Below are 17,812 nucleotides of genomic sequence, written 5' to 3' on the forward strand. Positions count from 1 at the left end.
TGAAATGATTCAATTTTTCTGACAGAAACACAAATTTAAAAAATTGAATTATTTTGCAATTTTAGTAATAAAGATTTAGGTCGAAAATTAGGTCAAAAAAAACTTGCTAGAATTACCACTATTTTTAAATTGACACTATTTTACTTACTTTGCATAAATTTGTGTTATTATATGAAAATAAATGTAAAAAATTTATTAAAAAAAAATAGTTTTGAAATAGTTTGCAAATATAAATGGATCAATTATTTGACTTTCCGTTTGATTTTCTGATTTCGTGTGTAATGAATTGAGATACACACGTAATACATGGGGTTTTAATAATGAACTAATGAAAATGTTAAATTCTTCACTAATTTGTTGTTAACAGAAAGTTAGATTTTGATAAGAGCATTTCTGAATATTTCAAATGATTTTCAGTCGCTTTTGTTACTTTTTCTGAAAATTTCCAAATATAACAACAAATAAGAATCTATAAAATTATTGAAATGATTCAATTTTTCTGACAGAATCACAAATTTAAAAAATTGAATTATTTTGCATTTTAGTCAAAAAGATTTAGGTCGAAGATTAGGTCAAAAAAACTTGCTAGAATTACCACTATTTGTAAATTGACACTATTTTACTTACTTTGCATACATTTGTGTTAATATATAAAAATAAATGTAAAAAAATTATTAAAAAAATTAGTTTTGAAATAGTTTGCAAATATAAATTGATCGATTATTTGACTTTCCGTTTGATTTTATGATTTCGTATGTAGTGAATTGAATTACACACGTAATACATGGGGTTTTGATAATGAACTAATGAAAATGTTAAATTCTTCACTAATTTGTTGTTAACAGAAAATTAGATTTTGATAAGAACATTTCTGAATATTTCAAATGATTTTCAGTCGCTTTTGTTACTTTATCTGAAAATTTCCAAATATAACAACAAATAAGAATCTTTAAAATTATTGAAATGATTCAATTTTTCTGACAGAAACACAAATTTAAAAAATTGAATTATTTTGCAATTTTAGTAATAAAGATTTAGGTCGAAGATTAGGTCAGAAAAAACTTGCTAGAATTACCACTATTTGTAAATTGACACAATTTTACTTACTTTGCAGAACTTTGCATACATTTGTGTTATTATATGAAAATCAATGTGAAAAATTTATTAAAAAAATTAGTTTTGAAATAGTTTGCAAATATAAATTGATCGATTATTTGACTTTCCGTTTGATTTTCTGATTTCGTATGTAATGAATTGAGGTACACACGTATTACATGGGGTTTTGATTTGGGTTAGGTAACTCTGCCAATAATTTCGTAGTCCTCCGAGAATCTCGTGATTAGCAGCGCCAACTTCGTGCGCTCCGGAATTACATCATTCTTTTCAACCCATCCACCCACGAACCGAGCAAAATTACGTAATTCCACAGTACTTTAAATCGCATTGACTCTAATTCTAACATTCAACTTTGATGCAGAAATTAAAACAAACTAAATTAACAATTTTCTTTTTCAATACAAAATGTATTTTTTCTCACCTTTGTTTGTTTCTGTTTTATTGAAAAATTAGACATTTTTTACTACAATTATATTATTTGTTTTGGTTTTTCAATTTACTTGAAGTTTTCTTTCAATGAATTTATTTGTAAGTTTTCTGTGAGATATTGGAAACGTTATATAATATTGAATTTTAGTATGTGTTCAATCATGTTTTGAAAGTTTTGAAGCGTTTCATTAGTAGTGCGCTTCACGGACAGACGGGTCGATGTGTATATTATTAAAATAAATTCCGGAAGCGGAAGTAACGAGCCGGGAGTGCAGTAAGTAAGTGTTTTAGTGAGATGAGATGAAGGCTAATGATACTACACTTCCCCCCACCCCGCGCGCGCGAAGAGTACTTCGGGGCGATAAAAATAAGTTTTCTAAAGTAAGTTGAAGCAAAAATGCTCATTTCACAAATAGGAAGGAACAAGTTCTTATCTCGTTTCCAACATTCTTCTCTCGCACTCTCACACACATACAACTATATATATATATATCTGTTCGAAAAGGAATCCCCTCAATAAACGCGTTAGTAGGTAAAAAAAAACCCTCAAAACTGCTCAGATTTTGTCCCGCTTCCTTTTCCAACATCCCACCCGTCTCCTATCTGCTCCGCTTTCAAAAGCCTTTGCACAAACAACAATGCCAATTAAAGTTTCAATTCTGTGTGGGGAAAAAAAAATCCGTCTATACTAGTTTCGCTAATTTTACTTTTCTTGATTTACTTTTTGTTGCTCGAGCGAAAATCTCCCTGAGACAAAACTCCCCTTCTTTTTTTTTGCAAAAAAAAAAACCACCCACCCACTCCTGTTCTCTTTATCTTCCCCTTAACTGTGTTTTGTTGGGAAAGTTGTTTGCGCGCAGAAGGGCGGCCCTTAATTAGTTCATTTTAGTATGTATCCGGCGGCTCGGATCCTTTCCTCTCCCAGTATACACGACTACATGTATGAGTGTATGTATGTATGTACATAATATGGAAGTGCACAACAGTGTGTATAACGGATACGTTTTACGTGATAAATTCGCTGCAATAAAGTAGACAGGGTAAATTTGTTTACTGAAATAATACTTACAGTTGACGTTCAGAGCAATTCTCTTGCTGACTGCAGGTGGAACATCGTTGCTGGCTATGCAAAGATACGCTCCCATTTGTTTTCTGTCCAGACGCCAGAAGTACAAGTTGCTTCCGTTGTACGTGTCCACTGCAATCAAAGAAAATACGTCCACTATCATATATTATTACATAATTTACTAATAACAATCAGAGCAATTGCTTCATGTAATATTTGTACGTTGGGCAGATTCTAAGTGGATTTGCTCTTGCATAAAGAATGTTCATATTCCTTCGCTCCACTCTATTTCTATTAAAGTCAATATTTTATTAGTGCAGCGAAGGATTCCCAAAACAATAACATCTCACTTAGATAATAACAATATCTAATTCGTATTGAAATCAAAACACACTTTGAATCACTAATTTATATCTAGAATCAAAATTATGAAAACATAATGAAGTAATTATTTTAATTAACAATTAACAAGAAAATAATACAAATTTTCATAACTTATTTTCATTAATTAAGAAAAACTGTCAATTTTAATGTAAATAAATAAAGTTTTTTTTTTCAATTAAGTAAATTATAAGTATATAAATAATGCAATTTCCTTGAATACAAAGAACTAGAAAAATCCTTGAATTCTTTCAAATCAGATCAATATCATTATTTAGGTTTTAGATCAACATTTACATAAAAATTTATAAAATTATACAATCATAAATACTTGATTTCTATCGTATTATTAACATTCTCCAATAAAAACAATAAATTATTTCAATTAGAGAATGAAAACCTTAAATTCTAATGAAACTAATGAAAATGTTAAATTCTTCACTAATTTGTTGTTAACAGAAAGTTAGATTTTGATAAGAGCATTTCTGAATATTTCAAATGATTTTCAGTCGCTGCAAAATTAGATAAAATGTTACTTTTTCTAAAAATTTCCAAATATAACAACAAATAAGAATCTTTAAAATTATTGAAATGACTCAATTTTTCTGACAGAAACAAAAGCTTCGATCAGAAACGTTTTCTTTTAAATAAAAACTTTGCTAAACTTTTTTTACTTTTTAGAATGTATTTTCTATGAGAAACATCAATGAACATTTCGTTTTTTTTTTGGACAAGTGTTAATTAATTAATTTTTTTAAGATTCTTTAAAATTATTGAAACTTTTATTGTCATATTCATTCAATTTTCCTTTCTGAATGTTTCATGTTGTTTCATTCAGAAATTAACAAGCTGCAAAATTGGGACAAAGATACTTTTAACAAATTATATTATGTAAATATATTACAAAAAATCCAAGAAATGTTAAAAAAAAGTCTCAGATTTTGAACGAATTCTCAACAACTTATTTCCATTAATTAATAAAAACCTGCAACTTTTGTATTGTAAATCTATTATGTTTTTTTTCCGAATAATTATATTTCTTTTGTTGGAAAAAATAAACAAGTAAATATATCTGATTTCAATAAAAAATTTAAAACAGACATATTAAATATTATGATTATATTATTTCTGGTAATTTACCAATGGAAATAACACTAATAATACGGTTATCTGCTTTGAAACTTTATGCGACGTAATCACGACATAACTGAATCAGGAAAACGCTTTCATGGAAATGCATTTTCCGTTCGAAGTCGATAAATAATTAACGAGGAAGAGCAACAGCACAAAAGTGGATTACATTCAATTTTGCCGTCGGTTATTTTACAAAACTTTTATAATGCGCCTCAAATATCACTCAAAATTTATTTTAGGAATCCGTAGCCTTCAATGAATATCTCATATAACAATTATGATTAAAAGCGATTTATTTATTCAATTTATTCATACTTTAAAGCGAAATTTATAATAATTTTGTTGATATTAATATACTAATACTAATTGGATTAAAAAAAAACTTGTCCAAATTGGAAAAAAAAATACCCTTTTAATTGTATTATATAAACTAAACAGAGGATTAATTTAAATTAAAAAAAAAACATATAATTATAGTAAAGAGGACAGAGTAAAGCAACAGTAGAAAAAAATATAAATTTAAATCAAGGTTAACTATGCATAATTGTTTTTTTTTGTTTTTTTTGTAAAAGTGTAATGTAAATTCTAATTGAACATTGTATATGATTAAAAAAAAATGGAATTGGTGTATGAATATGAATGGACTGGAGCGGCTTTCGTTTAATTGGAACATAAAGGTGGGATTTGCTAGAACGCGGCAGGTCGAGGAGAAGAATGAAAGGGAAGGGAAACATATCAATCCTAGTAACAGTTTGCATGCCGGACTAGTATTAGCATAGGTATCACAAATACTCCATTCATTACGCAGCTGGATATCGAGGCTACAACCTCAACCATTTCCATTCTTCATTTAAATGGTATTTCAGATTTTTTGTAATCAACTACGCATACTAAATTAACTACGTTTTATAATTAATATTTTCTTTAAATTGTATGAAATAATCTGCATATTTTAAGTAATTTAATTAATTTTTTATGGATCGGAATCCGCGCGTTTTCCATTTTCCAATTAAATTAAGCGACACGAACGGACAGGAATTGTTATTTTTCACGTCAGCTTTTTCGACTCTAATGTATAGTAATAAATAAGTAACGATAGTCGCAAATGGGTTTCTGGGGCTATCTCCATTCTGGATAGGACTTTTCGTGCCATTAGCATGATTGCCGTGTATCAATTTAATATGCTTTCGAAAGAGGACATTCAACAATAAAATGCTGAAGTATATTTTCGGTTGTCCGTGCCGATTTTTCATGAATTCACTGTGAATCTGCTGCTAACATTGTCCATCCACTTGGCTGAACCTCATTCATTTCACTGTCCATTTGTGATGAACTATGCTGAAAGCACTAAGAGGGCTCACAAAGGGCCTGGCTTTGCCAGGATTTGAACCTACGCCCACTAGCTCGTGAGTAAGGCGACTTAACCATTCGGTTATTAGTCATGAAAATTAGAAATCAAAACTTTTATCTATCGATATATTAAATTCTAAACAACTTAAACATTCCTTCCTCCCAGAATTTATAAGATTTTTCGTTCAAAAACTTTTCCATCCTGTTTTTTTTTCTGTCGATTCAAAAGTAAACATTCTTACGTTAATGCAATTATGCAATGATTCTAATTTGTGCATTGTGTGATGACAAATACAATATATCCATAAAATATATCCATTTCTATTGGTTTTTAATGAATTGACAAATATCTATGCTGTTTCTTTGACTATCCGACGAGTTTTCACGTTTTTTCTCTTAATTACTAGAAGGTTACGTAACTTTTATTGCATTTCATGATTGCGTAAGATGGGCGCCACCCTAACACAACTTTTTATGAAACAAAAGTTACGTAATGTTACGATTTTTGTATTTTTTTTCATGAATTTCCCCCCTTAAGATAATTACATCTTTGATTACTCTGTTGAAAGCTGAATATCTCACCTTTCCAACGAGCCTATTGGCATTTTCAGGCTATAATCAAGTCGCCTGCTATGAGCTGTTGAAATTGAAAAAAAAAAAGTGAATAGGATTTTCTTCAAAATCGCTGTTTCGTTGAGAACCGAAAAATTTTCAAGTTTTTTTTCTGTCGATTCAAAACTAAAATTAATGGAATTATGCAATGATTCTAATTTGTTCATTGTGTGATGAATAAATACTACGGGTGGACAGATGCAATTCTGCCTGACTTTAACAATTTTTCTGTGGTAGAAAATATAATTACAGGGGTTGCTATTGTCGTACGCTTTAAATTTAGTAAACTACTTTTCTACAGTTCTTTGAGTAACATCAACTTCTTCATAAGCAGAATATATCTTCAAGGAGCGAATAAAACTCTTGCAAATTGATATTCTTTATAATCTATCAAAGATAGAGTTTCATCAGTTTCTCGAATGTAACTCGAGAGGAAATTGAAAGATTCTGTAGAATATGAGTAACTAACTTAAATTAGACTTGGACAAACGATTTGTCTCTAATCGTTTTGTACTTAAATGTGTATGACTGTGAAGAAGTTACCAAGAAGAACTGTTAGAAATAAACCAACCTTTTTCCTAAAGACAGTTAGTTAATTGTATTTAACAATTCCAACGCATTTTGGCTTTACGAATAACCAAAATATACAGAAATAATATAAATGCAGACACACTATTTATTTTTATTTTATTGCAATTTTCCCTCATCGAACATTAAACAATGCTTTCCGTCGGGCAACACGAAAACCGAACATAACGCGATTATTTTAATTAATCAAATTATGTTTATCCTCCGCGTCCAGCGCAAATATTGTTTCCGGTTTTTGTTGTTCCTGTTTGCTGTTGCATTATACCGATAATCGGGTAATTGTTGAGAAAGAAAAATTTGCACAGAAAAAAAAATAAATAATCGCTGTCATAATAACTGTGTACATTGTGTTTTCATACTAAAATTACTGTTGGTTTATATAATAACAATATAGTCATAATAGGTAAATCAATCATGTATGAAATGTAACAGAATGTTATAATAAACGGTATAGAATCATTGTTTTTAGTAGCAAATTAATGTATCTTTTTTTTTGTTATTATGGAAATAATGGTTGGAATTAATGAAATTGAATGTGTAATCAATAACGTAGATTAAGTTTGCATAATAAATCAATTAAAATTATTGTTTATTTCATGACACAAATCAAATTTCGAGCACAAAATAATTCAGTAATTTTGAAAACCTATTAGTTACTTTTTTTTATGAAATTTTAATAAATTTAGTATGATTCTTAATTTGAATAACGTGATGATAATAAATTCAAATTAAATATTAATAAAAACAAGAGGTATAAAAGCGAGTTTCGCTTCAGCGCAATTATTTATTAAAGTCGTAAGGTTCTCCAGCTTTAAAAGTCTTGGGTATCATTTTTCATATATTATGTATTAGTTCTTATGTAATAGCACTCAAGTTGTCATCGCAGAAGACGTTTTTATTTAAAAAAAATTAGAAATGCATATCCTTTTATAACGGTAACGATATTTGCTTTAATCATTATAAATTAGTTTAACTTTCTGCATTTATTACACACGAAAAATGGTGAAAATATATTGATAAAAACTTAAAAGTTGAAAAATTGAATCTGTAAAGAAATTAAAGAAGAAAATTATATCTATGGGTTTTTAATTAATTGATAAATCTCTATGCTGTTTCTTTGATGATCCGACGAGTTTTCACGTTTTTTCTCTTAATTACTCCAAAATTACGTAACTTTTGTTGCGTTTTATGATTGCGTAAGATGGGCGCCACCCTTACGCAACTTTTTATGAAACAAAAATTACGTAATATTCATAACGTAACAGGGAATAGACGATTTTTGCTTTTTGTTTCAGTATTTCGTAAATTTCTCGACAATGCCTTAAGATAATTACATCTTCGACCACTCATTAGAAAGAATATTTCATCTTTCCAACGAACCTATTGGAATTTTCGTGCTGTCATCAAGTCGCCTGCTATGAACTGTTAAAATCGCTGTTACGTTGGGATCCTACGAATTTTCAAGCTTTTTCTAAATTAAACAAAAAATACGTAACTTTTGTTGCATTTCATGATTGCGTAAAGTGGACGCAACTTTCTTATGTAATACAATTTACGCAATGTTCGTTACGTAACAGAGAATCGACTTTTTTTCAGAAACCTTTCTATGGGGTTTTAATAAATTGAAAATATTTTTAGTTTTTCTCCAACTGACAATATTTCTATTGGATTTTTAATAAACTTTGAAACTTACAATAATAATCGAAAAACTTGAATGTTGAAAAAAAAATCAATTGTTTTGATATATTTTATAAAGTATTAATTAGTAAAAGAAACTAATTGAATTAACGGGAAATAAAAGAGGTTTAAAATTCTTGAAGCACAAAAACTGAAGTGTTACGTAAACAAAGGCGAGTGGTTGCAAGAGGCTTAATTTACGAGCTCTATCATATTTTATTTCCATAACTAGGGGCCATACGTCCTGCACTTGATGACGAATAGAACACAAATGAGAAAGAGTGAGAGAGTGCGGGGGAGGGCTAAAACGCTTAATTAAATTTTATGAATTCATTTGAATCGAATTCCACGCCCTTTCCCATTCACAACAACGTTCATTAAATTTCCCTACATTTTCTTTTGCAATAAATTATTATACTTTGTCCGCTTACTATATTTATGAATATTTATTATCCTTTTTGAAATTTACCTGCAATATTTGCATCAAAGAAAAAAAAAAACAATAATTGATTTAATTAATTTTAATAATAAAAAGACAATAAAACTATTTTATTTTTTTTAATATTATTGAAAATTTCAGTTATTGAATATAATTATGTTGAAATTTAACAACAATCTTTGCATTAAAGAAAAATTCAATAATTGGTTTTGTTTCATTTCTATCTAAATTTCAGAATTATATCTCCTTGAAATCAATATTATTTTTTTATAGTTTTCTTTGAAAATTTCCCAAATTGAATATCAAAATGTTATAAATGTTCAACACGTTCAAACATCAATTCCAAATGGACTAAAACGTAAATACATATTGGACGATGAATAAACGAAAAATTAGCGTACTCTAATCAAGTCGCCTGAAAGTGGAAAAAAAAGTGAATAGAATTTTCTTCAAAATCGCTGTTTCGTTGATATCCGACAAATTTTCAAATTTTTTTCTTAATCACAAGTAAATTATGTAACTTTTGTTTCATTTCATGATTGCGAAAGATGAGCGGCACCCTTACGCAACTGTTTATGAAACAAAAGTTACGTAAAGTTCATAACGTAAGAGGATATAGACGAGTTTTGCATTTTTTTTCATTATTTCGTGAATATCTCGACAACCCCTTAAGATAATTACATCTTCAAACACTCACTTGAAAGCTGAATATTTCACCTTTCCAACGAGCCTATTGGCATATTCGTGTTATCATCAAGTCGGCTGCTATAAGCTGTTGAAATTGGAAAAAAATAGGATTTTCTACAAAATCGCTGTTTTTTCTGAGATCCCACAAATTTTCCCTTTTTTTCTCAATCACAAGAAAATTATGTAACTTTTGCTTCATTTCATGATTGCGTAAAGTGCGTAAAGCAACTTTCTTATGTAATATAAGTTACGCAATGTTCGTTACGTAACAGAGAATCGACGATTTTTCAAATTTTTTTTCAGTTTTAATTAATTATTATTTAACAAAAAAAAATACATATTAAAACGATACATTATCAATTCCAAATGGACTAAAACGTAAATACATATTGGACGATGAATAAACAAAAAAAAAATTAGCGGGAAAATCAAAACGCGCATGAAATATAATAAATGAACAGAGAGGAAAAACGTAATGAAATAAACAAACAAAAAATAAAAAAATTGGGATGGATTTTGGGGGAATTAATTAATTTCCCTGTTCCCCGTTGTCTAAATATTTAAATAATTTATTGCGTTTGCAATCTACCAACCATTCCACATTTTCAAACCACCCCCTCGAACACATTGCAGCGACCGCTGCAAATAATATGTATGGGGCGTGAATATAACACGCCGATAGAAATTTGTTAAATAAATAAAGGGAAAATATTGGCCGAGTACGAATAAATAATGGCGCAAATGGATACCGAAAACGGACGAGGCCGAAAAGCAAACAAAATGTGTATGCAACAGACCAACAACAATAACAACAATAATGAAAAAAAAAATTAATGAATGAATGAATGAGAGAGAGATATGTGGACTCACTGTGCACGGTTTTTTTGGAGTAAAGCGGGCAATCAAAATAATACGGACATTATACGCGCAAATAAATCGCGAAATAATCTAGATTTCGCATAATTAAAACGCAAACACCGCACCGCACTTTGCGAGTACGCATCAGTCGCGCAATTCCGCAATTAACGGGTATTGTTTATTGGCTTTTGCGAAACAATTTTATTTGCGAATTAATGCAGTTTTTTTTTGGTTGGTTGGTAATTCAATTAACGTGATTAACCATTGATAATTTATGCAGATCATCAATAAATTAATTTATTGTTACTTTATTTATACGAAAATTTGCTGACTTAGGAAAACAGTTTAATTTGTTAATTATTTCCAATTAACATGATTAATGCAGTTTATAATTTGTTTTTTCAATTTATAAGAAAATTATAGTATTTTTGCAAATTAATACAATGTTTCTCTGATACAGTGGAATCTAACTCCTATAGTGAAATACTCGTATATTGAAACACGTTTTCCTATATAAACTAATGTAAATCTGTTCCAAGTATAACTTGGTCTAGATTTTTAATAATTTTGCTTTTTCTTTTCATTCTTTTTCTTTTTATTCGGAGACTTGCAAGTGTTATTAAATTTTGCACTAAAAAAAATCACAAATAACATGTTTGGAACACAAGTTTTGATATTTTGTGATCACAAACAACACTAAGATGCAAATAGAATGACCACTAATACTAGGAACTGTTTTCCAATTCACACATGGTGAAGTGAGTTTATATTTGTTTATATTACTTGTATCAATTCGGGGACTTGTTGGAAGTCTCTTTATACTTTTAATATTTGTTTATATAAAAAAGCGAACATAATGTGTTTATATATTATAATAATGGTTGGACACAAAACATTAGTGTTTTGCATTTACAGCAAATACAAATTTTATTTGCAATTTAAAGTCTGCTTTAAACAAAGTTGACAAAGAAATTCGAAGATGGTTAATATATTCAAAAATACACATAATATGTGTACACAAGTTTTAAAAGTGATGTAGAAGGCACATAATCTGGGATTTTACAATGATAATTAATGAAGATTTTAAATTCATTAATCATTAATTAAATCAATTTCATTTGCAAATTAACACAGTTTTTCTTTTCAATTAACTTTAAGCGCAAATTACATTCCACATATATTCAGTTTTCATATGCATCTTTTGAATCAATTCTATTTAATACACTTTTCTAGAGAATCAATAAAATGTGGAAACATTGCTTTTTTTTCAATAGTTAATTTTTCATTTTCTATAATTTGAACGTAAATTGCAGCCAAATGAATGAAACAACAGCTATAAATTCTCTACACATATTTGTTTATTTTGTTGGGATTCAAACAAATGAACATTGAAAATTTACCTAAAACCAATTAACTGATTTCAATTATTATATATATATATAATTATTTGAGTATGATAACACTGTAAACATGAGAGGCGATAATCTCATTAAGACGAACAGATTTGGTAATTGGAAAGTTCCCTTTATTTATTTCGTTCGCAACTACCACTGTTTTACAACTCGGTCCGAGTTTACCGTACGTAGCGAAATCCACGATTTCGTCTCCAATTCAAACAATTATTCCCCCTGTCCAATTCAATTAGTGAGCGATTCACCGGGGACACTTATTCCCTTTGTATCCATGATCAATTGAGTGAATTAAAACGTTCCATTCTTAACTCCATTAATTTTTTTTATATATATATTCACAATTTCTCTGTTCATGCTGATTTCGTTAATGATAATTGTTAATCAATGATTTAAGAAGATTTTGCAATTTCTTCATTCATTTTGTCGAAAATGTACAAATTTTTTCAGAGGAAAATGTAGGAAAAATAATCTAATTTTATGGACAAATAAACTTTTGTTGGATGTACCAATAAATTTTCAAAAATAGTTGAAAAGAATTGTAAAAATTATGTTTTCATCAAAATGAAACAATTAGTATTAAAAAGTCAAAAGATGTGTCTTTGCTACAATTCAATTTAGTTTCTCAATGCTGCAGTCGGCAATAAAATACCGTTTGTATCGAATTGTAGGAACTATTGCGAGGATCAACAATTGCACCATTTACTGCAATGCTCTCTCGAGCTGAAGTGACTTTCAGATCTTACTTGGGAAAGGCTTTCGAAAATGCCCCCGCGTCTGGGACGACCATTTGACGTGAACTCAATATCCCGCGACTTTTACACCACACCCAATATTTTACGACCGGGAAATTACGTTTTCCTTCAAGTCACCATTGTGTAAATGCACATTCCGACATTGCTCACAGCAGTTCGCACAAGCGTACTGCAAATACTGTAATTACCTCATTAATTCTGAAACGTTCATTAATATTAACGAGGCTTCAATCAAAATTACCATTTATTCTCGTTAATAAGAATATAAATAATAATAATATTGATTCATTAATATTAGCGATAAATTAACAAAGTAATGCATTAACAGTTGGGCGGATATATCCGCCGCGAAGTGTTAATATTTCGTAATGATAATAATACGGTGCAACGAGGCTTGCACCGGACGTAACGTGAGTTGGAAAGCCGTTGCGAACGGAATTAAACGCGTATAAAAGACGATTATTACGTAAGCACATTGCGGATCTTCCCGTACTCACGCGCGCGCTCGCCATTCTTTATAATTCGTTTATCCTATTAGAGAAAACAAATTTCCCACGGCGATGAGGAAAAGAGAGAACTGGCGAGAGCCTGCAGCTGATGCAATTTTAAATCTGATTATATTCACATTAACTGAATTAGTAAATGTGGAACAGCGGCTAATAGAATTTACATTTGCAGCCCTGGCGGAAAAAATAAGGAAAATATTCGTCCACGCCGTTGGGATTGAATTATCATCCGCACTTGCTTTATTATCGGTTACCTTCCTCGTCCGGATTTCCCGAAGGACGTGCCGTTAATTTATCAAAAGCATTGCACGAAACGGATCTCGCTGTACATCCTTTTTTACTTTTTTTTTTTCTTTTTGCAGGTGACCTGAAGCGTTACCGTTTCCAAAATGACATCATGTTCGAGAAATATATCGTGTAATATGGAAGGTAGCGCGACGTGGTTCTGCTTTGGCATGATCGGTTCAATAATTTATATGTATACTGCTTTGTCGTGTCCCGCAGACGCCACCACCTAAAGCTGCTTATAGTCTATGCATGCAGATTACCCGCAGATTCTTCTTTTCGGATTCTATGTGAGCGGTAACATAGGCAGTTCTCCTCCTCATCGTCGTCGTCTCTATATAACCCAGACATTCTTTAAAGCGCGACGAGCAAAATAAAGGACTGGAGCGACATCCATCCGCTACAATATGTATGCAAATTGACGACGCTCAGAAAAACGTATAAATACAAGAAAAACAACAAAATTTTCGCAAAAGAGTACCATACTTCGCACATCACGGTTAACATTTTTAGCTAATTTTGAGTTTATATTTGTTTCTATTTTTAGTTAATTTTAGAGTCTTAAACATATAAGATATTAGAAAATTAACACAAATTAATAATTAAGTAAACTGTTGTAGATTAAAAACAGAAACATTAAATTTAGAATCAAAATTAACCTTTTGAGGGTGAATGGCGGATATATCCGCCATATCCTTCGCTTACGCAAAATTTCCGCAAAAGAGTACCATACTTCGCACATTGCGGTTAAAATACGGCGCTTTTTTTTACCTAATTTTGTAATCAGTTTATATTTGTTTCTATTTTTATTTAATTTTAGAGACTTAAAGATATTAGAAAAAATTTAAAACAATTCAATTTCCCCTTCACGTTCACTAATATAGGTTTGAATTAATCCAAATTTTCCTATGCCCAGTGAAAGTAATGATTTTCAAAATATGAGTATTTCATAGCATTTCTAAATATTAACATTTAATATTTCATTCCTATTGCGCAAAGTATATTGAATTTTTTTTTGAAAAGTATTGCAATATATTGGATATGCATAAAATGTGATTATTTTCATATCTATTTTTAAAGTATTGAAAATATCTTTACACAAATTAATAATAAAGTAAACTGTTGCAGATTACAAACAAAACCATTAAATTTAGAATCAAAATTAGCCTTTTGCGGGTGAATGGCGGATATATCCGCCCTATCCTTCGCTTACGCAAAATTTCCGCAAAAGTGTACCATACTTCGCACATCGCAGTTAAAATACGGCGCTTTTTTTTACCTAATTTTGTATTCAGTTTATATTTGTTTCTATATTTTTTTTTAATTTTAGAGATTTAAAGATATTAGAAAAGATTTAAAACAATTCAATTTCCCCTTCACGTTCACTAATATATGTTTGAATTAATCCAAGTTTTCATATGCCCAGTGAAAGTAATGATTTTCAAAATATGAGCATTTCAAAGTGTTGCAATATATTGTATATACATAAAATTTGCATAAAATGTAATTATTTTCATATCTATTTTTTCTTGAAAATTTAAAATTTAAAGTATATACATTGAAAATATCTTTACACAAATTAATAATGAAGTAAATTGTTGCAGATTAAAAATAAAAACATTCAATCAAAATTTAGAATCAAAATTAACGATTTGCGGGTGAATGGCGGATATATCCGCCCTATCCTTTTCATAGGATACTCCGCTTACGTAAAATTTCCGCAAGAGTTTTGACTTTAATTCTATTCAGGTGCAAAATATTCCACAAGACAGAAAGTTCGCAAACAAAAAAAAACGCACTAAGCGAGGTATTATTACAGATACACGTAAAACTTAGATATTGTCAATGTTACATGTGTTATGCGATGCGTAAACGTTTGTTTATTATTATTTGTAAATCATAAATATTATTTATGGAGACTGCGGTTTCTGCTCCCAATATCACGCCCGATGCGGTTTTCGTTACCCGTCGACTGGGAGGACATTTATTTCGGTTTCAATGCCTACCCCCTTCGACCACACTTATTCCTTGTCGCGGCCAATAGGATGTCAACCATAAATATCATATTTTTTTTCATCAAGCCGTGTGCTTTCGTGCGCTCTTTTTTCCACTCGAAAAGAAGAAGAAAAAAAAAAGAGTAATATTGATTTGGTGCTACAATAAAATCATTATCGAGAATTGATTAAATCTCTAAAATAGGTGAACTTATTAATCAATAATTGAATAATTCAGTGTTTTTTGTTTACGTGTGGCGAACTGTAGAAAATCTGAAGGGACTTCGTAAAGAGCAACGATGTATTTGGTTTTTGCATACATTTTTCGTGCATGTTTATGTAACCGGTTTATCCAGGGGAAGAGCAGAACCATTTAAACCTTGCACTTTACGCGACACGTGAGACCGGAACGAGTGCCGACCCTAGCGGAATACCAAATTGTTTATATGAAAAATGTATGGGACGACAACCTTTTCACCTCTCTTCTTCCTCTTCCAAAATGGAAAAAGAGAACAAAATAATACAAGAGCAAAAATAACATCAACGTAATTGCATCATGTTTTATATACAGGGTGAACCATTTACTAATTCCAAACTTTATTAACTAATTTAGTGAGAATAGTGGAAATTGTCAATGAATTATTATTGAAATGAAGGCTGATAATTTCAATAAAGTTAATAATTTTTCATCATAAAATTATGAATTATGGATTTAATGAATCCAATAATGTAATGACCTTGAGATAATTGAGTAAATTAAAAAATAAATAAAATTAGAATTTTCAAAAAGTATTGTTAATTTGAAAGTTCACATTGAAATCTTTGGTAAAAAGAAATGTTTTCTAAAGTATAAAAGTGTATTGAAGAAAGAAGAAAAAAAGGATTGAAGAATATTATTATTTTATGAAAGAAAATAAGGAATTGGATTCGATATCGTTTCGTAAATATTCATGAGGATTTGAGGCGTTTCATTTGGTGATTAAATTGGATTAAGATGGATGGAAAAGGAATGTTTTTAATCCTTAAAATGTATAATTTGTATAATGCTAAAGAGCGTCTGGAGAGTAAGTTATGCTGTCGGTAAATCGGGATGCCCTTGGCGCTGAACCCTGTATATATTACAAGGATTTGCCAGGGATCTATACTAGCACTACCACTACAACTACCGCTACTACCATTCCTTACAAGCCCCAACGGAACGGCTCGTATTTACCTAATACGATAATTTGTTGCCGAATATTAATTAATCGTCGATTAATAATATTCTAATTACACGCCTTCATGCGAATTAGTCTTGCACTCGATTAACGTTACATAACACACCGGGCGTACAATATTTAACTGTGGCCTAATGGATTCGTTAAGTGTTTCTTTAATGATATCACACGAAAATTTGAAATTAATAATAAAAAAAACAACAACAACAAAATGTGTCAATGTAATTGATGTTATTCCTTGTGATAAATTACCAGGACGATCAATCATAGCATGAAATATTTCTTTGATTGATTTAAAGCTATAGCGCGCATACAGCACAGCACGCATTATCCCTCTACAAAGATTAATGCGTGGACTCGGCCTGAATTATAATAGACCTAATTGACGTAAATACAAGGACCCAATAGATTGATCACGATCAATCTATAAAATTGCGAGGAGAAATAAACTACACAAATCTGCAATTACTCGAACAAATTGCGTAATCATCGGTGGAGCTTTTTTATGTTTGTTTTATTCTTCATTTTACCTTTGATAGCGTCCCGTGTCCCGCGGCGTAAAAGTATAGACTGGCCGTCTTCTCTGCGCCACGTGATGCGAGGTGGAGGGTGTCCTGTTGCACGACACCAGAGGGTTGCGTTCTCACCCTCCGACACCGACAAATCGCCGCTCGTGTCGTCGTAAACTATGTCCGGGGGCACTGCAATCAGAAAAATTATCCCTTGTTATATGACCTCTGATAGAAAACACATCTTCACTAATTGGAAATGGTGATATAGACAATATTGAAAACTAATTAAATAATAATTACAATTTGTTACTAAACTTACTTAATTAGTAATATTTAGAAATTGTACCTAATTAACTTCAATGATTGTAAAATATATTTTCAATATTTTCAAGCAAATTAGTTATTTTCTTCATAAATATCCAAATTGTAATTAAGAAAAGTCAAGAAAATTTGTTAATCACAAATTAATAAGTAATGGTAATAAATGTAGTTAAAGTATCTGTTTGTTTTTTAAGATATTTTCATCTAAATATTTGAACTAAAAATGTTTACTACAGAATTTCAACAAATAACAGATTAGCAAGAGAAAAGAAGTTTCAGAAAAGATCTTATTTATAGAATAAAAATGATTAATTATGTAATATGTATATAAAAAGAACTGAGATATTTTTTTTCATCAATTTCATATAGTTTTATTAAGAATCAGTCAAGTTTGAAAAACTAGTGAAATGTAAATTGGGTTCATTCTATCTATTATAGTTTTCGAGCAAATTAATGAAATGTAAAAACACTGCTTT

The 17,812-nt window shown here is 30.0% G+C and overlaps 1 protein-coding gene across 1 annotated transcript in view; it reads right to left on the minus strand.

The window, feature by feature from the left end:
• The window catches only part of LOC108565793 (lachesin-like), a gene marked incomplete at its 5' end in the record, with an annotated part of 21,376 nt that extends 4,172 nt beyond the window's left edge, over window positions 1–17,204 (minus strand). Inside the window, 2 exons of the mRNA XM_017925410.1 lie at window positions 2,615–2,743; window positions 17,034–17,204. Coding sequence (XP_017780899.1) covers window positions 2,615–2,743; window positions 17,034–17,204 — 300 coding nt within the window. The remainder of the gene's footprint in view (window positions 1–2,614; window positions 2,744–17,033) is intronic.
• Window positions 17,205–17,812: the final 608 nt, after the last annotated feature.

Source organism: Nicrophorus vespilloides, unplaced genomic scaffold (genome assembly GCF_001412225.1).
Source record: "Nicrophorus vespilloides isolate i.1.1-1 unplaced genomic scaffold, Nicve_v1.0, whole genome shotgun sequence".
Taxonomy (NCBI): Eukaryota; Metazoa; Arthropoda; class Insecta; order Coleoptera; family Silphidae; genus Nicrophorus; species Nicrophorus vespilloides.